At 34.6% G+C, this 24,628-nt stretch overlaps 3 protein-coding genes and 1 long non-coding RNA gene across 5 annotated transcripts in view; 2 read left to right on the top strand and 2 right to left on the bottom strand.

Annotated features, from left to right (window-relative positions):
* LOC137491295 (uncharacterized) overlaps nt 1–24,628 on the top strand; it is a 331,835-nt gene that overhangs the window by 276,899 nt on the left and 30,308 nt on the right. The gene's annotated exons all lie outside the window — the stretch shown is intronic.
* On the bottom strand, nt 3,784–4,839 carry LOC110439394 (uncharacterized). Its single transcript, XM_021475370.3, has 2 exons — nt 4,833–4,839; nt 3,784–4,731 (listed from the first exon to the last, which is right to left on the bottom strand). The coding sequence occupies exons 1-2, from the start codon at nt 4,837–4,839 to the stop codon at nt 3,845–3,847; spliced, it is 894 nt and encodes a 297-aa protein (XP_021331045.2). The 3' UTR covers nt 3,784–3,844.
* Nucleotides 20,899–24,628, top strand: part of zgc:174314 — a 144,651-nt gene continuing 140,921 nt past the window's right edge. For both annotated transcript variants that reach the window (XR_012401386.1, XM_068219472.2), the window contains exons 1-3: nt 20,899–20,972; nt 21,046–21,178; nt 21,248–21,298. The gene's annotated coding sequence lies outside the window, so the exon portion shown is untranslated. The remainder of the gene's footprint in view (nt 20,973–21,045; nt 21,179–21,247; nt 21,299–24,628) is intronic.
* si:dkey-19h16.6 overlaps nt 21,761–24,628 on the bottom strand; it is an 8,682-nt gene continuing 5,814 nt past the window's right edge. Inside the window, exon 3 of the long non-coding RNA XR_661229.5 lies at nt 21,761–23,777. This is a non-coding gene — a long non-coding RNA (si:dkey-19h16.6). The remainder of the gene's footprint in view (nt 23,778–24,628) is intronic.

Below are 24,628 nucleotides of genomic sequence, written 5' to 3'. Positions count from 1 at the left end.
TTTTCAGATTGAGAAATGCCCATTGCAGTCTCGTGGACAGAGGACCTTGCACTCAAAAAAATGATATGTTGGCTTTAACTTTTTTATGTCAACAGGTTCCACGTAACCAAGTTAAGTTACCTTAAAGAAAGAATATTCATTTGAGTAAACTTAAGCTAGTTACATAAAGGTAAGGTAATGTTGTTTAGTTCAATCAACATAACATTTATAATTAACTTTAATTTATTTACACTGCTAAAAAAATCCTTTAAATTTACTGAAAAATACCGGCAGTGGTTGCCAGGAATTTTCTGTAAAAATACGGAAGTGTTATATAACTGTTTTAATTTACAGAAAATAACCATATTTTATCAACTGATACAATGCTTAGTTCCCAAAAACCTAGTTTAGCTCACAAAAACGTAGTCATTCAATGCACTAATGTGTTCATGTATGTATAATTAGCAAACAGATTTTCCCTGTATTTGTAACTACACAGTTACTTTTAAACAAAAGAAGATGCAGCACAACATCAGCTATCCTTAGTTTATATTGGACTTGCACACAGATGCTACTATCCTCCACAACGGTGCACCATAATAGTTCAATTTATTCTATTTCACTTGTTGGTTTCTAAATTTATTCAACATTTTATTTAATTTGTTAATTTTTGTATTTTTTGTTAATATTTCACATTTAATTTTTTAGATATTTTATTCCATGTTCATTACTGTTTTGTTGACCATTGTTAAATAAATATTGCATTTATAAATGACTGGTCCTCGACTTTTAAGTCCCCTTTGTGTCGGTTTCTGTTTGTATTTAACATTTTATTTTCATTGTTTATTTATATTGTTAATACTGTATTATTAATAACTAATTTATTATTTTTACATTTTCTACTCTATTTTCATTACTGTTCTGTTGACAATTGTTAGATAAATAATGCATATATAAATAACTGACTACTCCCTGACTTTTAATTCTATGACATTCTATGCTCAATGACATTTCTATAGATCATTTGTACATTAAAATACAGAACAATAATAACCATAAGCATAAGAGAGTGTGTGTGTGAGAGAGAGCTTATGTGCATGTGTGTGTGTGTGACATATGCGTGCGTGCCTGTGTGTGAGTGTGTGTGCATGTGTGAAAGAGAGAGCGCGTGTGTGTGTGAAAGAGAGAGAGCATGTGTGTGTGTTTTCCAGAGATGGGTTGCGGCTGGAAGGGCATCTGCTGTGTAAAAACTTGCTGGATAAGTTGGCGGTTCATCCCGCTGTGGCAACCTCGGACTCTTGGTCCTCAATAATCATCACACTGAAGACTAATCATGCGTACAATTCAGGCTTAAATGTGAATAAATTATATTTTAAACATTTAATAAAATAACAGTTATTTAAAAATGCAATAACATTTTAGTGAGCAGAATAAGCTTATTATAAAGTATTCCAAACGTTTTACTGTGGCTGTATATTATAGTTATTACTACTATTTGTTGTGCAACATTTTTTTTTTTTTTTTACATGGGTGGAAACCTTTGTTGAATCCACCTGTTTCTGATGTTTGCTGGGGAGCGATTCTGAATGTCTGGCAACTGTGCAGAGCTAAAAAAAAAAAAAAGATCACTGTATTAAGTAGCTTGAGGGGGCATGTGGTACATTGTCCAGTGGCTCCCAGTGCTTCAGCATCTCTGTACATGTTTCCGGTGGAGCTGGTGGTACTGCTGGTGCTGGTTGTGGCCAAATCATAGTGGGAACTATAGTGAAAGTTCAGTGGCATCTGAGATAACAGGAGGATGTTCTATTGATGGAGCAGAGCAGGTGGAGGAAGTGGCTTTGGTGCTGGTCCAGATTCCTCGTCATCTCATCAAAATTAAACAGAAACTTGTTCAAATAGATTATAATCGCATTTGACTTTTTTTTTCACTTGAAATGACGATCTTTTTGCTAAATTATTCAACCCATTCTTTAAACAGGGTTTTGCTTGTCACCCTAAAGATTTTTACACAAATATTAATGTTATTCCTAAAAACATCACAGTATTGATCAGAGGTTTTCTTTCACACTATTCTGTAATGTTCGCTCTTCCATCTTTATTTTTAGAGATACAAAATGTAATAATAAGTTTTAAATAAATATTCTTATTTAAAGGCTTCATCCTAATCAGCTCAGACCTCGTTTATTTTAAAAGATTTTAATTCACAGAAATTAGAAAAATAAGAACAAGTTGCATTTCTTTTTTAATTCTCCCCAAAATTAAAGAACTTCAGTTAAAATGATTAATCATGTGTATCCATCAAAAGAATTCCTGAGATTAAAAGTTGATACTGAGGAGAACTTGCCAATTTTGTGAAAGTTATTGAAAACACTGAGCATATTTTCTACAGCTGCATATACTCATGTACATAACTTATAATACATAATGTCACGCGCAGAATCCCACAGATTTTCTGCAGATTTTTAGCCCATCATTAATTCTATTTAATTTGAGTAAATTTGTGTAAATATATATTTATTCACTTTTTAAATTAATAACAGTAATATTATTGACTAATATGAAGATGTTTATCTGATTTATGTACAATGCAGTTTGTACAGTAATATTTTCTGTCTTTTAGTAGAAATATTATACGAGAGACTTGCTTAGTTTACCAGATAAAGTGAATCTAATTGGATTTGCATTTTAAACATTAAATAAAAGTTTAAAAGATATTATTCTTTGTTTCACATATTTAGGATTTAGTTATGATACTCCCAAAATATTTCGGCAGAAATTAACAGATTTTTATCAAAATTATTTGCAGAAATAGCAAAAAACGTCGACAGATTCTGTCTGGCCCTACTCATGACTCATAATACATAATGCTTAATACAGAATGTCTCATGTCAATATCCATGTTAACCCTTTTTACATTAAACAAGTTAAATTTGATGTAACTAAAACAAATCGTACACAGCATTACCTGGTTAACAACCTTTTATGCTTTGCAAAACATTCTTCATTTGTAAATGCAGGTTTTTGGACCTTCTCTTAAAGTGTGACTTTGAGATTATTAGACTCATGAAAGGCCTAATAAAAGTATCCTCTTTCAATTTTTATTTTGCTCACCTATCATTGCTGGTTAGTAATAGTATATATATATATATATATATATATATATATATATATATATATATATATATATATATATGCAGACAGCATACAATATAATCTATCAGTCCACATAAGCAGTACAATATGTATTGCATATTAATAATAATTGGAATTTACAAATAGCTGAAGTCCTTCAGTAGTCTGTTAAGTCCTGGAATTAGCATGTAAGCTAACAAATCACTCATATTCTCATTCACAATAGAGATACTGGGTTTCCCATACACAGATTTATTTGTAGTAATGTGGGAGTTTTCACATGAACATTTCTTCAAAGGAAACCAGTTGTCTACAGAAAGTTTAATTGTCTTCATGAGGAAAACTTTTTTATTTTCTAAAATCAGTCCATCAAAATAAATGTGTAGTGTTTTGAAACCAAAGTCTTCATTTGTTACCCACAACACATCAAGATTTGCTCAAGTCAAAATCTCATAATCTGACACAAATCTGATCTGTTGTTAAAGGCAAATGGCATTGTGTAGTCTGATCAGGGCTTTATTGAGTCTGCATCAGTCTCTCACTGTCATTGCAAGTTCACACCGGCCGAGTTTAGGTGGATTTTTATTCACCACCAAGTTTTGTGACACTGCAGACAAAAGCCCAAAATTGGAGGCAAATCTGTGTTTGTTCATCAAACAATGTGAATGATCAAAAACACAATCTAAGGGTGTAGGACAGTTTTCTCTGCATCTCCCCAAACATTTTCTCCTCCCTATTTTTGCTCTCCATTGTGAAGCTTCATGTGATTGACGAGGCTTCTTTTATATTTAAAGCCCTTTCCACACTCACTGCATCGAAAACGCTCTCCTAAGTGAGTCTTCATGTGTTGCTTAATGGAGTCTTTGCGTGTGATACTCTTTCCACAATGATCACATGTAAACACTGTGGTTCCAGTGTGACCATTCATGTGATTCATGAGGCTAGCTTTGGTTGTGAAGCTCCTTCCACAATGAGCACATGCAAACGGCTTCTGTCCGGTGTGACTTATCATGTGGTGTTTGAGTGAGCCTTTATGTGGAAAACTTTTACCACACTCAGTGCATGTGTAAGGTTTCTCTCCAGTGTAAATCCTCATGTGGATGGTAAGGTTTTGTTTTTGAGAAAAACGTTTCCCACACTGTGTGCAAATAAAGCTTCTCTCTCCAGTGCGAGTGCTCATGTGGGTTTCAAGGTTGCCATTTTGCTTACAACTCTTTCCACACTGAGGGCAAGAGTAGAGCCTCTCCCCAGTGTGAATTCTTCTGTGCACTGCCAAGTTTCCTGTAGAATAGAAGCTTTTTCCACACTGTTGGCATATGTACGGCCTCTCTCCAGTGTGAATTCTCATGTGCACTTTTAAGTTTCCTGTATTATAGAAGCTTTTTCCACACTGTTTGCAGGTGAAAGGTTTCTTTCTAGTGTGAACATCAAGGTTTGGCTTTTGACAGAAACTCTTTCTACTCTGTTTACAGCTGAAATTACACCTAGACTTGGATTTCCGAGATCTATCACGTGATAAAGTCTTTTTAGTCAGTGTGGGTTTTTCATCAGTCGTTATTTCTTGTTGTTTATCTTCCAATTCATTCCATTGATGTGTCTCTTCTTTCAGCACTATCAGGTCTTAAAAAAAGAACAAAAAAGTGAACTTTAGTATAAAGGCTTAAAGTGGCAAGCATGAAATCAATGTTTACCCTAAATACTAAAATGAGCTAACCATTTACTCTCCATCATGTGGTTTTAAACATTTCCTGTCTTCTGGAACACAAAGTAAGCCAGCGTTTTTATCACAATATCTTATTTTGTGTTCAACAGAATCAAGAAACTCATCAAGGTTTAAAACCGCACAATGGAAAGTAAATGGTGAGGCTATTTTCATTTCTGTGTCAGAAATACATTTAAAGGGTTTCTATTATGAACCTTTTTTATAAGATGTAAAGTAAGACTTTAATGTTTCCAGAATGTGTCTGAGGTTTCAGCTCAAAATCAGATCATACACCTTGCAGAATATTTCATTTTGGAGGTCAGAGAAAAACCAAGCTCTTTTTGTGCCTGTGGCTTTAAATGCAAATAATCAAACGCACTCGCTCTAGATTACTCATGTTGTGTTCCCTCATGTGCATCTCTTTCTTGGAAAACCTGATTGACACAAATCCTGCATGTTCATAGCAAGCGCGCATAATTCAGCTTATATTATTGAGTTTGCATTATTGTATATAACTTATGCAAATATTTCCCGGTACTATTTTGCAGCTGGACAGGTATCCGCTGTTTAAAACATATGCTTGATAAGTTGGTGGTTCATTCCACTGTGGCAACCCCTGATGAATAAAGGGACTAAGCCGAAGGAAAATGAATGAATGAACTTGTGCAAATGCTTAATGCCATGTTTGCTGTAAACTGGAGTGATGAGAAGATGACAAACTTTGCTACTTGTTTTCATTCATTTGTACTTTTGTCTTTGTTTTCTTGCCTTTGTGTATGTCCTGAGGCTTAGCTAAAGACCTACATGATGACATTTTATACCCGACAAGATGCAGAAATGCCATTTAAAAAAAGGTTATCTGCTTTTTGTCCAATCGGAGACAGTGACAACGTAAATATACAAATAATAATGTTAACTCGGGGTTTGCGAATGTGAACTATCTGTTAATGAACACCCATGATTATTTTATAACCCAAGGCATAGCATGAGCAGTGTGAAACGTATTTAGATAACCCAGGATTCTGTTTATCCAGGGTTAGAATCACCCAGGGTTAACAATTTCAAGTGTGAAAATTCCTAAGAATACTCAGCATCAGCTCTCAGAATAGACGGAGTACAAAGACAAACAGCGACATACAAAAATTCTCAATCATGTCATAGTGACCTGATCTCATTTGCTATTGATTTAAAACTTACAATTCAGTTGCCTATTGGAGAAATGACATGGAATAATAAACGGCTATACATGTTCATGACTATACATACAAAGAAAAATAAGAAAATAAGAAAATATGACTTTGCAACATCAAGCAGCATTAGGCATGGGCCAGTATAAGATTCTGACAATATGATAAGCTTGAATAAAAATATCATGGTTTTAAGGTACTGTGATTGGTGCTCTAAATATATTCTTTTTAAATGTCTGGGTAAAAAACAATGAGATGGATTGATGGTGATTGTGTGGGTTTGGGCCAGATTGGGTAGAAAAACATGAACCTTAATTTAAGACCGAAGGAAAAATGAAGACTTGTTTATAAAAGATTTAAGACATACAGCACAATATTTCAGTAAATTTAAGACTTTTTAAGGCCTAAAATTTAGATTTTGGAATTTAAGACATTTTAAGACTCCACGGAAACCCTCTTTAAACACAATAGCCCTGGTAATTAGTTATTATAATGATGACATATGCAAACATATTCCTGTCTTTCAATGAGTGCTTATGTGCGTTTAGGAGAACTAGGCAGCACACTCAGAGCTGCAAGATGGATTTAATTTAGTATTCATATTATTAAAATATATCTGAATGAAAGGCGAGGCAGTGGCGCAGTAGGTAGTGCTGTCGCCTAACAGCAAGAAGGTCGCTGGGTCGAATCTCGGCTCAGTTGGCATTTCTGTGTGGAGTTTGCATGTTCTCCCTGACTTCGTGTGGGTTTTCTTTGGGTGCTTCGGTTTCCCCCACAGTTCAAAGACATGTGGTACAGGTGAAATTGGTAGGCTAAATCAGGGGTTGTCAAACTGTGGGTCACAGTGAACAAAGGTGGGTCGTGCAACGTCACATGGCTGCAGCCAATTTTAGATTGCGGTGAATCAAAACCAGTACGATTGACGACAATAACTCAAAAACCTCTTACCCTAAAATATCTAAAGTGTGTTTCCTACAATAAGACAAAGCTGGTTATGTTTTACAGCTGTTTTTTACTTTTTTTCACTTTAAATTATGAGCACTGATCCGTTTGAGCCCTTGCAATCTGCGTTTAGCCGTTAGATCTCGCGCTCTCAGTTGAGCTCTCAGTAAGTGACTCGGAAAAGTGATTTTTTTTTTTTTGCTCTGTTCTGCGTGTTTTATTTTAAACACTACTAACTTTCTCTTAAATGAGCAAACAGTTACTAAAGTAGTCGAATGCTTTATTGTAGATCATTACATTCTTACATGAACACCTCTGTTATCAAACAAAACACAATGAGAGATTCATTTGCTGCTCTTCACTAAATAACTATAGTAACTTTAATCAATATGCAAATACAATTAAAAGTTAAATAGATTTTATAGCTTTATTTAATTTCTGTATAGGCCATTGATTTTAATAGGCTAAACTTTTTATTTTATTGTCATTTATTTTCTAATTTTTGCTATGTATTCAATCATTTGAAGCTATTTGTTGTCCCATATTTTTACATCCCAACGTTGACAGATTTCTAATGAATGAATAGCTATAGTGCTATCTGTTAGTTTTAATGTCACCTAATGTTATGGAAGGGCATAGATGTTATGGAAAACAGTAATAGTAATGTAACTACCCCCATCATTCCTTCCTCAAGCAAATGTGTAAATATTAGATCAATTCAGCTATAATGTTAATTGCATTGGCATATTTATCTGACATTTTCCCAGCTTGTAGTAGTAGATGAAAAAACTATTTAGTTTCTTATGACTACACTAGCAGTGGATGAAGTTTACTGCGATGTTACGGGGCTTGATCATAATCAAGGGGCTTGATCAAAGGTTAATCATTTTCTCTTCTGAAAAAAGAAGAGTATCTTTTTCAACAAAAAAATGATCACAGTTACAGCCAGCATCCCACAAAAAGCACTTTGAGCCTCATTTTGTGCATATCAAATCGCAAAATCCAAAAAGCCACACCATATATTTTTAACTGCTTTGAATGGATACAATTGTTATTACCCATTTTTCCATATTAAAATATTATGGTGGGTCTTGAGATTTAATTACTTGCCTAGATGGGTCCCGGAATAAAAAAGTTTGGAAATCCCTGGGCTAAACTGTCCGTAGTGTATGAGTGTGTGTGTGGATGTTTCCCAGAGATGGGTTGCGGCTGGAAGGGCATCTGCTGCGTAAAAACTTGCTGGATAAGTTGGCGGTTTTTTCACTGTGGCTACCCCGGATTAATAAAGGGACTAAGCCGACAAGAAAATGAATGAATGAAAGAATGAATCCTGTGTCGCTGTGTGATAAGGGAGATTCGCGACACACCCCGTGACCGTGACTACCTTTCCAATCACGTGACGCCTTCCTGCAAAAGTTGAGCAGCTAGTGCTAGTTGAAGCACATGAGGAAACATGGCAACAAACCCAGAGATCGCGGACCCTCCGTCCTCATTTAAGTCAGCAGTATGGCAACATTTCGGCTATCCGGTGGAGATAAAGGATGGTAATCGTGTAGTTGACAAGTCCCGCACAATTTGCCGTAAGTGCTTTAAGACGCTTCCTCAAGTGACGGGCAACACAACCAACATGCAGATGCATATCCTACGGCACCATCCGGAAATTAATTTAACTTCAGCACAGAAAACAACCCAGCAGCCTACACTACCTATTTTCTTCCAAGCAAAATTTCCAGCGAATTCAGATCGAGCACAGAAAATTACAAATGCAATTGCAGTTTTTATGGCACTGGATATGCAACCATTTTCGGTTGTTGATAATGAGGGGTTCAAGTATTTACTCGGTGTGCTCGAGCCCCGTTATGTATTACCAAGCCGGGCGCATTTCTCGCAAAATGTGCTACCAAAACTTAAAGAGAAAACGAAGGCCAAAGTGGAGAAAGAGATGAGTACTGCTGAATCCATTGCAATCACAACAGATGGATGGACGTCTCGTGCCACAGACAGCTATGTGACCATAACCGCACACTATATTACGGGCAATTGGCAAATAGCAAACCACGTCCTCCAAACACGCCCGGTGTATGAGAGCCATACAAGCGACCATTTATCGGGAATACTTGAAGAGGCTATGAGAGATTGGAAGATCAGCAGATCAAACGTCCCCATTCCCGTGATAACAGACAACGCCAGAAACATTGCCAATGCTGTCGAAGCGGCCGGATTTTCACATATATGCTGCTTTGCACACACTGTTAATCTGGCTGCGCAGAGAGGGATGGGCGTTCACCAGATGTCCCGACTCCTCGGCAGAGTGAGGAAAGTTGTCACGTTTTTTCACCGCAGCACAACAGCTGCAGCTGTGTTAAAGGAGAAACAGGTGATGCTACAGCTGCCCTTACACAAGCTGGTCCAGGATGTGGCCACTAGGTGGAACTCTAGCCACGACATACTCGAGCGCTACCTTGAGCAGCAGGCTGCTGTTTTCCTCGGCATTAACAGACAAGAGTGTCAAGAAGAACATTAAAGACATCGTCACTCTGTCTGATGATGATGTTAAACTAGCTGAGGACGTGGTCCAGGTTCTTAAACCTTTGAAAACTGTGACAACCCTTATGAGCACTGAGCAGATTCCAACTATTTCAATGATCTTGCCATTAAAACATAGAATCCTGACCTCCATGAAGCACAGTGGCTCTGACTCAACAGTAGTGAAAGACATCAAAGCTGCTATTGCACATGACTTCGAGGACAGATACCCTGATACGGATAGGGCACTAATTCAGTTTCTTCATATGAGCACTGCACTTGACCCCCGTTTCAAATCTCTACCTTTCCTTGATGAGACCACCCATGACACAATCTTCAAGAGTATGACTGAGAGAATTCTGGACGATTGTTCACAGACTGTTCAGGTATTTGATTGTTTTAATATTAATATAATTAAACATTTAATTTAATTTTAATTAAATACATTTAATTTAAATATTAAATTATAAAATTTAATAAAAAATATGAAAACTTTATTAAATAAAGTGCTGTGTAAATCCGTTCAGTCTATTTATTTAAAGTCAGTATTTAAATATAGTCAGATCATAATAACAATAATAATGATGATGATGATGATGATGATAATAATAATGCTTAACTTTGTTAAATTAACTTAATTCATCCTGGATTTCATATTCTTTATTGTATCTAACATTATGCTGCAATTGTGTTATGGATTTGGTCTTACAGGCCCAAACGTCCAGGGATGAGACAGAGGAGCAATCAGAGATACACTGCAAATTTTAGATAGTAGATTTAACTACCTTGGAGTTAAAATTAACACTCCCTCAGAGTTTATATGGGAACCACTATAAGTGTTAAAAATAACACTTTTGAAAGTGTTAACATTGTCAACACCAAGAGAGTGTTAATTAGCAAACTCTTATTGTGTAAAATATCTGTTACATTTCCGAAAAAATACCAGCAGCTGTGGTTGCCAGAATCTTTCTGTGAAAAACATGGAAGTTTAATATAACTGTATACATTTACAAAAATTAACCATATTTCATGAACTAACACATTGTTTATTTTACAAAATCATAGCTTAGTGCACAAAAATGTAAAGTCTTTAGATGCAATAATGTTTTCATGTGTGATTGCTAGTAGCAAACAGATTTTGACTGCATTAGCAACTACACAGTTACCTTTAAATAAAAGAAGATGCAGCATAACATCAAATACTCTCAGTTCATCTTGGACTTGAACAGAGACGCTATTATCCTCCACAATGGTGACACAAAAACCGTTTTGCTGTTTTACTTTCTTGTTTTTTCATTTTTAGATTTTATGGAAAAATACCAGCAGCTGTGGTTGCCAGTAATCTGCTGTTTTTAACATTCATAAATTCAGTTTACACAATATTTCTGTAAAAAACACATTCAACAGTCTGTATTTTTTATCGATCTCACACTGCAAATTTTAGATTTGGTAGATTTAACTACCTTAGAGTTAAAATTAACACTCCCTCAGTGTTTATATGGCAACCACTATAAGTGTTAAAATAACATTTTTGAAAGTGTTAAAATTTTTAACACCCAGAGTGTTAATTAGCAAACTCTTATTGTGTAAAATATCTGTTAAATGTATGTCAAAATACTGGCAGCAGTGGTTGCCAGTAATCTGCTGTTTTCAACATTTTAGATTCGTAAATTCAGTTTCCAGAATATTTCTGTTAAAAACACATCCCATTGTCTGTATTTTTCATTCGAACACACTTAAGCCTTAAATTCCAGAGCAAAATCCTCACTAGTGTCCTCACTACAGAGGGCTGAACACTCAGACAGTGATGAAGTTAATGAGACAATTAAGTGTCTAATTAAAGGAGGATGGAGAATTATTGATGAACAACTGTTAACAAGCAGAATCACTGAAGGAAAGAAAAAACACAAGCCAAAGCCAAAGATGTAATCAACTGAGAAAAAAAATCTACATAAAATAATAATCAATAAAAATAAAACAAATTACACAATAAAAAATGTTATTTTTCAACATCTTTAAAAGAAAACTCATCAAATAAACAACTTATCATGGAGCTTCACCTATTACTGACCTGTGACTTTATTTCTGTCATGTGAACAAAAGCTCTTAATGAAATTTCTGTTGTTTATTTGAAGTCACCATGATGGAGGACAGAGTCTACTTTAGTCAGGCTCTTCATTTTCTTGCTATAAATGTCTTTTATTTTGGCTGCCATAGATAATGTTAATTACACTATTTATACATATAGCATGGAGAGCTGAAAGATAATCAAAATGTCAGTCTGAAGAGATTATTTATGATATCATAGCCTCCTGCTTGTTTTCTAATTCAGTATCATATTAATTATGGGTGAGAAATAAATAATATACATTAATGACACCACTGAAGCTCCAATAATCTAAAAAACCCCAATATTTACAATGAGAATGTTTGATCTATGGAAGAACTTAAAAACGCCCAGACATCAACAATTAGTCTTTGAATCTCAATGATGGTGAAAAAAGTAAAAAAAACACTCTACTGAAATATCACCTCCCAAAAACAACACAAAATAAAGGAAAAGAAAGAGATTGTACGAACATAAAGCTGCATAATTTATTCATGCTGCAATGCATGCTGGGAGCTTTGTACTATGCTGGCACCCAGCATGCATTGCAGCATGAACTATGCAGCTTTTTTTTTTTTTAGCAACCACGGTTGAGGTTCATATCCTGATTCTTGATGTCTGTGTGTCTTAAAGAGCAAGCTGGACCTCGAAAGTTTAGTGCATGACTCTCTAATTATTAACTGCATGCTAATTGTCTGTTGAATCTTCTATGAAGAGCAGCAGACTGCCAGTAGTGTTGTCCCATGCAGTTTCAATACAATTATATTAGCATGTTTTTATGAATCAACTTATTAAACACCTGAAATTATATCTAGAACAATTAAGCATTAACAGTATAGTTTCTCTTGACCTTTCTTGCTATAACTGATGAGGTTTAGAAACACAGCTATAACAGTCAGAGAACCATAAGGATATAAGAGTAAAGCTTCAAGAGCTCAAATAAGCAGCCTCGGATCTCCATGATGGTGAGGTCAAATGAAATATTTTTAATAAAAAATATTCTTACAGAAATGAAGTCAAACTGTAATCAGTGAAGCTGCTTATGCTATTATTTAATGGAGTTGTTTAATCCTCTGTTTTAATTCAGTTGGTTTGATGTGAGGCTGTGTCTGTAGTTTTATTTCTTCCTTCAATTTCTTATTCCTTCAGTGATTGTGCTTGTTAGCAGCAGGTGTCTGAATTCACTTATTTGTGGTCATTCACTCTGTCTAGTGGACTAAACTAATTGACTAATTTAAGGGCCAGGTGAATGAGGGTGTGGTGAGATTTCAGACACTCTGATTAGTTTCTCAAGTACAAGGGTTTTCTACAAAGGTAGATACATGTTACTCTGTATGACAAGGAGGCAAATCAGCTTCTAACGCCGAGAGGGTTATTTATCTTTATCTAACTCTAGAATTTTAACACTGTACTCTGAATTACCACAACACTTGAAATTTAACACCAATGAATTTGCTGTGTAGCCTCCAGCAGCACTGATTGTCCTCCTCCAGCCAAAAGAGCACCAATGGCTGAACTGTTTGAAGACATCTTTTCAATTGAACCGGCATCATCATCCTCCAAGTCTTTGTCTGAAGTGGTGAATGAGGAGGTGCAGCATTACAGAGCAGCACAGCAAATTTTACATAGTAGATTTAACTACCTTAGAGTTAAAATTAACACTCCCTCAGAGTTTATATGGGAACCACTATAAGTGTTAAAAATAACACTTTTGACAGTGTTAACATTGTCAACACCAAGAGAGTGTTAATTAGCAAACTCTTATTGTGTAAAATATCTGTTAAATTTCCGAAAAATACCAGCAGCTGTGGTTGCCAGTAATCTGCTGTTTTCAACATTTTACATTCGTAAATTCAGTTTCCAGAATATTTCTGTTAAAAACAAATCCCATAGTCTGTATTTTTCATTCAAACACACGTAAGCCTTAAATTCCAGAGCAAAATACTAACTAGTGTCCTCACTACAGAGGGCTGAACACTCAGACAGTGATGAAGTTAATGAGACAATTAAGTGTCTAATTAAAGGAGGATTGAGAATTATTGATGAACAACAGTTAACAAGCAGAATCACTGAAGGACAGAAAAACACAAGCCAAAACCAAAGATGAAATCAACTGAGAAAAAAAAACTCTAAATAAAATAATAATCAATAAAAATAAAACAAATTACACAATAAAAAATGTTATTTTTCAACATCTTTAAAAAAAAACTCATCACATTAAACAACTCATCATGGAGCTTCACCTATTACTGACTTTTGACTTTATTTCTGTCATGTGAACAAAAGCTCTTCATGAAATTTCTGTTGTTCATTTGAAGTCACCATGATGGAGGACAGAGTCTGCTTTAGTCAGATTTCAGACACTCTGATTAGTTTCTCAAATACAAGGGTTTTCTACAAAGGTACACTGTAAAAAATTGCTGTTAAAAAACGGTCAGATTCTACACTGTTAAAAATTGTCCCGTTAAAAAACAGTAAAATACTGGCAGCTGCAGTTGCCAGCAATGTACTGTTATTTTACAGTATGTTGCTGTAAAAATACATGGACTACATTGATTTACACAATACTCAAGTGAACTCATTTTGCTCACTGAAAGCAACTGCCTCAACTTGGTCAACTGCTGTATGAGTTTATGAAGTAATGTGCTATATATGATTAGAAGCATACTTATAATGATAACTTATTTTAGTTAATTAAAAAAGTTCGGTTTAACTCTAATGTCTTATTTTTCACAACAACACACATACATGTAAATCTGGAATCACCAGAGAGATTCTGACTGCATCAGCCACTAAACAGCCGCTATCTTTAAATAGAGAAACATGCAGAATAACATCAGCAGTTCATTGTTCATCTTTAACTCATACACTGGCTCTACTCTCCTCCACAACGGTGACAGACAGAAGAAATTAGCTTCAGGTTTTACAGTAAAATACTGTTTTTTCCTTGATTTAACAGTAATCTACTGGCAGCTGTGGTTGCCAGCAATCTACTGTTTTTTTACAGTCTATTTCTGTTGTGTAAATTAACAGTATATTACTGTTAAAATACATTTTTACACTGTGTTTTTACCTCTCACACCTTTAACCCTTTAAACCCCAGAGCATATACTTCAGTTTTATTGAAGTGTCCACACTACTGAGTGTTCAAGAAACATGGAGCAAAGCTGAAGTAAATTAATTAATTATCTGACTAATTAAATGATAATTGAGGATTAACAATGAACAAATGAAGAAATACTGAAGGGAAAAAACAAGAACAGAACATACAAAACTTTAGTCACAGCTTTATAATGAAATAACCTGAAGAACAACAAATGATTAAATCATTTAAATGATCAGCGGATGATTAAACAACTCAGCTTTGCTACATGTTTCTTGAACACTCAGTAGTGTGGACACTTCAATAAAAACTGAAGCATATGCTCTTGGGTTTAAAGGGTTAAAGGTGTGAGAGGTAAAAACACAGTGTAAAAATGTATTTTAACAGTAATATACTGTTAATTTACACTACGAAAATAGACTGTAAAAAAACAGTAGATTGCTGGCAACCACAGCTGCCAGTAGATTACTGTTAAATCAAGGAAAAAAAACAGTATTTTACTGTAAAACCTGAAGCTAATTTCTTCTGTGTGTCACCGTTGTGGAGGAGAGTAGAGCCAGTGTACGAGTTAAAGATGAACAATGAACTGCTGATGTTATTCTGCATGTTTCTCTATTTAAAGATAGCGGCTGTTTAGTTGCTGATGCAGTCAGAATCTCTCTGGTGATTCCAGATTTACATGTATGTGTGCTGTTGTGAAAAATAAGACATTAGAGTTAAACTGAATTTTTCTAATTAACTAAAATAAGTTATCATTATAAGTATACTTCTAAGCATATATAGCACATTACTTCATAAACTCATTCAGCAGTTGACCAAGTTGAGGCAGTTGCTTTCAGTGAGCAAAATGAGTTCACTTGAGTATTGTGTAAATCAATGTAGTCCATGTATTTTTACAGCAACATACTGTAAAATAACAGTACATTGCTGGCAACTGCAGCTGCCAGTATTTTACTGTTTTTTAACGGGACAATTTTTAACAGTGTAGATACATGTGCTCTGTGTGACAAGGAGGCAAATCAGCTTCTAACGCCGAGAGAGTTATTTTACCTTTATCTAACTCTAGAATTTTAACACTTTACTCTGAATTACCACAACACTTGAAATTTAACACCATTGAATTTGCTGTGTACCTACAATGGGCTGGCTCTGCCATTGTCGTAGGTAGTTACACTTGTCACACAGCTGTGTAAGTGCAATAAAAGTCCCCATTTGTCTTTTCTGGATGGCACACTTTGTCTTACAGACGGTACAGGAACCAAACAAGTCCATAAGGCAGCTTTCAAATACAATGTATTTGTTGTCCATGTAGTTCGATTCTGGATCTAACCTAATTGAAACAAAGTGTAATCAATATTTTAAAATTATGATTTTATATTTAATAGTATGATACATTCTGTATACTACAAAGTTGTTGATAAAGGTGCATTAACTTACAATGACTGCGAATCCTTCGTGACCACAGATTCCGGATTATAAGTGGAGTCATGTGGTTCTACATGCAAATCAGACTCCTCGTCCTCATCATCATTGTTGTTGTCATCCTCCTCGTCCAACAAAAGACGAGGTCGCTTGCTTGGCCTAAAGATTCAACCATTAATTGGTGTTGAAGAAAGCTGCATATTTGGCAAAGAAATTGTTTCTGTGCCAACATTACGACAAGACATTTTCGCCTGAATACCTATTAAAAAAAAAGGAAATTGTGTTATTCAGGCTATTTAATACACAATATACCTCACACACAAACAACTTTAGAATGCACAAACTAACAACAGCAAATATTTAAATAATAAAATAAAACATACCTTTGCTTCTTACATGTGTAGCATGAAATTAGCTCATTTTATGAATATTAATAATCAACAATAACGGTTTATTCTTAATTATTAATATTCCGGCTTAAGCTTCAGTCAGTTTGGTCAAACAAACATATGATTGTAAATGATCATGCTCGCGCGACCGAGCGGATTCCCAGATTATGAATATTAATTATCAACAATAACGAATTATTATTAATCATTAATATTCCGGATCAATTTATTGTCAATTTGACCAAACGAACACAAGCAGAGCCGCCGCTCTTCCGAGCGGACACTGTAATCTATTCATTTAGAAAAAGGGAATTTAATTGCTACTTCTTGTGAAGTAGATTAATCATTCAAAAGTTTTAAACAACTTATAATAGCTAGGCAGGGGAATTTGTATTTCAGTGACATTTTCTCGTGAGGCAAACAATACAATTCATTTGATTATAATGGAATTTATTGACTAGTCAGACGTAACGAACAAACAAACGCACAAACATACATTAAACACAAAACAAAGGTAAACCACGTGGAGATATCGGGTCTATAGAACGTGTAACAGCAAAGAGAAATAGTAAAGCTAGAAAATATAGATTTCAGATTAAAGAGTGACAAAACTTTCAGTTCCACACGCACCATTAAGGACCACCAAGGTTATATAAAAAAACACCTTTTTGATAAAAGGGGCACAGCTTAATCGCATAACTAAAATCACCTGGTTTTTCATGTCTGGAGGTCTCTTTTATGCGTCTCTCTTCCGTCGTGATGAAAACTACTCTTGATGTCCTTTGATGCGTGGAGTTTGTAATGCAGTTCGGACGAACACGATTGCAAACTTTAAACTGAATTTACTTTGCCGGAAAATAAAGAAAACGTGGCGGGAAAAAGTCCATGCGGCTTAGGAAGCCACGTGTGGCCCGAAGGCCACCGACAACGATGTTCTTCTTTTGGGACGTTCTCTTTCTGCCCAGATGTTTGGGAGGGCAGAATGAGTTATACCTGCGGGTCACGTGACGACCCGTACAGCATTCTGACCAATGATTTCAGGGGAAAGTTTGCGCGCGAACCTTCCTTTGTCTCTGGGCTGCTCGTATGCAAATTTGAGCGTCCGCCTAAAGCATGCGGACAGGCATTTAATACAGGGCTTTAAAGAATAAAGCAATGCGAGTTATGGTCTCGATCTATGCATCATGTGTTGTAAAATGTCAGCAGAAACCCATCGGTACCAAACATGGGGGGGTTGAAAGTACATCGGCATACTTTTTCATATCCTTACAATATTTATGCTTTACAAAGCCTAAATGGAACATGCATACAGGTTATAAGAGATGTTACACAGGTAAGAAAAGTCAGAAATGAGATACAAAGTTTACAAAACATAACACATTGGTTTTGTGCTGGTTCTGGATTTGATGAGTTCATTTTCTTTCTCATCTTATCTGTCATGTTCTTTTGAAGTAGGCAGAGAGTGGTTCTGTGAAGTCTCCCAGACTTGTTAACATGTCACCACGGATTACTAAGCCAGACTTTTCGTCGCCAAGTGATTTTATTGTCCTGGCGATTCACCCAGATTGTTAAATGGAATGTTTATCTCCAGAATGCAGGTTACAATATGTTACACATGGATGTCCCGCAAAGTACGAAAAGAAAATTGTGTACCCACTGATCGCACATTTGCATGTGTAGGTGTGGAAGGTAGGTCTGGGGAGCTGGTAACCTGTTGAGATGTTGTCTGGTAAAAATAAAAAGTATGTGTTTGTTTATTTATTAGTTGCCACCCCTGCTAAAAAAATCATATGCTAGTAACATGTGTTTTGATGCTGTTTTTTTAATGCTGGTCTAGCTGTTCTCAGTGTTGGTCCTGACCAATATTGACACCAGCAAAACCATAGAAACCTGCATCAAAACATACATTTCCAGCATGTGTTTTTTTTAAGCAGATGTACATCAATGTAGCAACGTACGGCTATTTCAAAGCATTATCAGTATATGTACAAACTTCCCAAGTTAATAAAAGTAGTTTGAAAAGGCGAGGGTGAGAGATTTTTTTTTTTTTTAACTCTTTATTTTCATTTTCATTGAAAAAACCTTCATACATTACATACAGTACTGCCTGAGTTCTTACAAAGAAATATACCATCAAAATTATTTTGGTAGTACTTACAGTGAATTCAACTTACTACAAAAAGGAACGCAAAACCCTACCACCCACCCCACCCATTTGACATTGATCAAAATATTTGTGGAAGGTTCATAAAAATAAAAGGGATATATGCATAACATTTACAATCATATATAGATCTGGCTGGGACAATAATTTAAAATTGAGGCAAGGCGTACATGGACAATGAAACCAAAAGAGACATTATAAAAAAATTATAAAATAAATAATGAAATAAGATAAATAGATAAATTAAAATACAACAGTCTTGTAAGTCTATCAGTTCAGTCTATCTGCAAAAATAATATGAATGGTTCCCAAATCTTGTTAAAAATGGACAATTTGTCATTTAGTATGAATCTCAGTTCTTCTAAGTGTAACATATTTCCAAGTTCTCTAGCCCACATTTCAAAGGTGGGGACAGCATCAGATTTCCACATTTGTAAAATGAGTTTTTTTGCAAGACTTAGAATTGCTTGTGTTTGGTTTCTACTGCAAGGACTGTACTCTGCTCCTAAAAGTCCAATACTAGGATCCATTTCCAGATTCGTTGAGTACACTTCAGAAAGAAATTTAAATATATTTTTCCAAAATGGTTGTAGTTTACTGCATGACCACAAAGAATGAAACAAAGTTCCTGTTGACACACTGCACTTATTACAACTTGAAGAGATTGTTGGAAATATTTTGTTAAGTTTTGATTTAGAATAATGGAGCCTCTGAATGACCTTATATTGGATCAGATGATGTCTTGCGTTCACAGAACATGAATGTATATTTTTTAAGCATTCATCCCATTTGTCATCACAGATGTTAATACCCATTTCATCTTCCCAGTCATGTCTTATTTTAGCTGTACTGCTGTCCACCTTCCTTAACAGCAACTTGTAAAAGTTAGACACATTACCAATATTTCCAGGGTTTATGCTAACAATTGTATCCAATGTAGGATCTAGCCTCTCGATTTCAAAATCTTTAATATGTTTTCTAACAAAATCCCTAACTTGCAGATAACGAAAAAAGTTTGAGGAAGTAAGGTTGTAATTTTGTTTTAGTTGTTCAAATGAGCTAAATGTTCCCTCTTTGTAAAGATCTTGAATTGTTAAGATGCCCTTATCTTTTCATTTGGAGAAAAATTTGTCATTTAGTCCAGGAGGGAATGCATGATTATTACAAATTGGTGAGTCCAAATACATATCTGGAATTTTTAAGTATGCCTTAATTTATTTCCATATTTTAATTGCATTGGAAATAATTACATTATTTTTAATATTTTTTGTGTCTATTTTAATTGGGCTGTTAAGCAGGGCATGTAATGAGGTCATATTACAAGAAGCGTCCTCAATAGCTAACCATTCTGGCTTGTCTCTTTGTTCCACCAAACTAATCCTTCTCCACCAGGACAATGTATTTAGATTAGCTGCCCAATAATAATATTTTAAATTGGGAAGACCAAATCCTCCCAGGTCCTTGGATTTATTTAAATGTTTTTTATTAATTCTAGCAGTCTTATTAGCCCAAATAAATCGGGTTATTATTGATTCTAGCTGTTTAAAATAATGTATGGGAATAAAGAATGGGATAGCTTGAAAAACATACAGAAATCTTGGTAATACAACCATCTTTATAGCATTAATTCTACCTACCATAGACATAGGGAGTGTCTTCCAAAAATTAATATCGCTATTAAGCTGGTCTATCTTTTTTTTTTCCAATTTAGTTGTAAAAGTGTTTTAGGCTTTCTGGTGATCATTATTCCCAAGTATTTAAAGGAGTTATTGGCTATTTTAAATTGAACTTTTTCTAAAAAATCTTTATCTATGTCATCAGAAATGGGCATTAATTCACTTTTTTCCCAGTTTATTGTAAAACCAGAAAAACTACCAAATTTATCGATAAGATCAAATAATGGTGGTATAGATTTTTCGGGGTCGGAGATGTATAAAAGTATATCATCAGCATACAATGACAGATGTTGATGTCTGCCTTCAGTCATTATTGGTGTTATACTGAGATGTTAATACTAGCTGCCAGCGGTTCCATTGATATTGCAAATAAGAAAGGAGACAGGGGACATCCCTGCCGTGTACCACAGCTTAGTTGAAACGTATTTGAAATGTTTTGATTAGTAATAACAGAGGCTACTGGATTTGCATATGTAGTGGGATCACCTGGTGTTATCACAAGTGATTTTTCTATTAGTCAATCGTATAACTCTTGGGTGTGTATATAAGGGAGGATTTGGGTGTGTGTTGTGTACTGAAGCACCGCTTGTGCGTCACTACCGGAGTCCCGCTGGTCCCGCCTCTGCCCCTTCCGTTCCTGCAGGTAGACATTGTTTTGCTTTCCCTTTAGCGTCGGGTTGCGTAATGGTTTTAACTGGCTGTATTTAATTTCTTAGCATCTGTGGATCAGATTGGCTGTAGCATGTGTTGCTGTCACCCCAGCTGGATCGCTTTTGTAATTCCTGGGCTGTGTTTTAATCTACAACTGCGTCCGTGAGTGCGGGTTGCTAAGTGACTTGCATATTAGAGGTATGTACGTTACGCTTTTAATAATTATGCACCGATCTGTCCAGCGACTTAATGTCTTGTCCTTTTTAGGAAGAATAACTGCGTGTGGGCACGCCGAGGGAGCAACCCCAGATAGCACAGGTACGTCGCGGAGACGTCTTTGAAAGATCGTAACATCTGCTAAACATCGCATTCGATCGAACGTTTTTATTTGTTAATGAGCCGTCTTCCTTACCTCTATACGACGTCTATACGATGAATTTTAAACTCCTGAAATTACCGTGGCACGGAAAGCTCTGGTAAACAGACGTGACCCGCTTAAACTAGAACGAGGAGCTCTTTTCACTGTCAGAGATGTCGCAACGCATGGGGTGCAAGGCAATGTCACTGATAACGTATTTTGCATTCATGACGTTCAAAGTTTGTGCTTGATTATCTTTTATGACGGTTTTAATGAGTACATTTTATGCACACTATTTCTTTTTAGTTAAAATAATAGAAACTGTAGAAATATGCTCTAAAATTATAAAAACTTGAAAAAATTATATAATTTTCATAAGAAAAAACGTACAGCACGTACATGCAAACACACACACAAACACATTTTGGACCACATCATGCACTTTTTATTTGTATTTTTTTTAGATTATATGATCCTTCAATAGGTTAAACAAAACGTATGCAAAAAATAAATAACAGCAGTAATCTTACCTGCTTTATTGGTCGACGTTTACTGTCTGTTATTTTGCTAAAAGCATAATATACTGTATATACATCATTTTTGGTTGCTGCTATTTTAAGTCCAATATACAAGCTTGATCATTTGAGTAACAGTTCGGTTTATATCGAGGGGGATCCAAGGCTGTGTGTCATTTAGATTTGACCCATGCCATGGATTGAACTGGTATATTATACCCAACCCTTTATATGTTTTGTTCAAAATGATTAAACCTCAAATAAACAAGCCAAAACCGACAATTCCAAAAATAAACCTTGATAATATTACTGATTTAAGGAAAAGCCTATGGAGGAAATGCACTCTACAAATGTTAATTTAATTTACACTGCCTCACGAAATTGAGACTAACTTATGGCAGTTTATACATTGTTGCAAATGAAAAGATAATTTAAATTATCATGGTAAATGACATTTTAAAGTGTTATTATTTACAAGAGAAAAAAATAGGCTCTTATAAAAGGATCCACAACACTGATCAGTGAGCACATACAATTTATGAACATGTACAGATGTATTTGGTGTCTGTATTGTATGTAGAGATGTGCCAAAAAATTCTAAATGATGAACATGACTTTCAACACTTTTTTAATGAAGCTTTTAAAAGGAAAAATCCTCCATTTAAGATACACTTTATGTTCAGATAATTGTTCATTTAGCATCACTGTTGTAAAAGCTGACCGCAATGAATCAAACATAAACATTTAAAATTAAGCAGAACAGTTTGTATACGTTGCTGACTGAATTTTGGCTTTTCCCATGCCATAACAAAATAAAACATGTTATGCGATCATAAGGCAAATAACTACAATAGAGTCTTATGCAAATTCAAGGGACTTAATTTTAACTCAATAAGATCATTGACCAAAAAAGAAAATTTCCCTCATCATTTACTCAAACTCAAGTAGTTCTAAAGTTCTGTTTCTTTTTTCTGTTGAACAAAACTAAAATATTCTAAAGAATGTTGGAGAGAAAAAAAACAGCCACTGACATCTATGGGAATAAATAATAATAATAATAATAATAATAATGTGTGTATATGTTCTGGTTTTATAAACATACTGTATTTACTCATCTGAATATAACTATATAATTCATTAATAAATATAATAGCAATAATCTTACATGTAACAATTTTAGTAATTATTCTTTTTACAGTTTCTGTTATTATAATCTCAACAAAATTATAAAGTATAAATTTTAGTAAAATGTAGTTATTAGAATTACTGTGCTCCATTCTCTTCTTAACATCACATAAGAGCACAACCATCAAATACATAGAAGAGAAACTGGTTCCACACAACTGTCCAAGCATCAGACAGGGAAAACCACAAACTGCTTGATTATTTGATGCATTTTCTATACACAGTTCAAGTTCAAAAAATAAATAATTCCAAAAAGGTTTCAATTTAAACAACCCCATTTACTTTATGTATAAAAGCTGCAGTTGATACAACTTTGACATGGTCAGACCTTAACTGCACTGTTATGTCAATTGTTATAAGAATTGTGTCGTAAGGAGGATGCAGTAATTATGCATAACAGTCACATTCTAAAATTGCTTGACATTAGTTGAAATGGTGTTGAATAACTTGTTTTTTTTACAATACATAAAATAACATGGCATTTCATACAATTTCAGTTTAAAATGTATTATTGGAAATTAAAATAAATGGCTGCAGCCTAAAACAATTAACCATTCATATGTTACTATTTTAAAAGGTATGGTGGTGGAAAGGCCATCACTCAAAAATTGACCAATAATTTCCAATGCAGATGCACCAAAGGGTTGGGGTGAGATGGTGGCATTTAATCCTTCCTTGAGTGAATCCTTATCTTGTGGTCAATGGAAGTTTGCAGAGACCCCCTAGTAGTCACTGGACCCTGATAAAAAGAGACACAAAAACTTTTATAGTTGGACTGTAATACAATATACAGTTGAAGTCATAATTATTACCCCCCTTTGAATTATTTTTCTTTTTAAAATATTTCCCAAATTTTGTTTAACAGAGCAATCATTTTTTACAGTATGTCTGATAATATTTTTGCTTTTGCAGAAAGTCTTATTTGTTTTATTTCGTCAAGAATAAAAGTAGTTTTTAATGTTTTTTAACAGCCATTTTAAGGTCAAAATTATTAGACCCCTTAAGCAATATTACCTTCTGATTATTTACAGAAAAAACATTATTATACAATAACTTGCCTAATTACCCTAACCTGCCTAGTTAACCCTTTAAAAGTCACTTCAAGCTGTATAGAAGTGTCTTGAAAAGAATCTAGTTTTAAAAAAAATAATAATAAAAAAAAAGTATTTTTGGCTGGATTTTCTCTTTTTTTTGGGGGGTAGAAAAACGGATAAACTACTTAAATTCATTATACACATATAGGCGGTGCTGAAACAGCCAATTTCCTTTGACTCAACCAAATCTGACCTCCTGATGCCCCCTAAAAACGATAGTCCTCTGAGTACCAGCACCCAGACTTTTAATTATTATTTAATCATATATATATATATATATATATATATATATATATATATATATATATATATATATATATATATATATATAAACTAAGTTTACATATTCTATAGTTTGATCAGTTAGCAGGCTTACATTCATTGCGTATGCATAAATGTAATAAAAAATGTAAATTAACAGTATTATCAGACATTTGTCATTAAAATCATAGTTCATGTCTTTAAAATCATCATAGTTCGCTGACAAAAAATAAAA

This window comes from Danio rerio, chromosome 4 (genome assembly GCF_049306965.1).
Source record: "Danio rerio strain Tuebingen ecotype United States chromosome 4, GRCz12tu, whole genome shotgun sequence".
NCBI lineage: Eukaryota > Metazoa > Chordata > Actinopteri > Cypriniformes > Danionidae > Danio > Danio rerio.
Note: the sequence above shows the minus strand (reverse complement) of the source record. Positions and strands in the feature narration are given on the sequence as shown.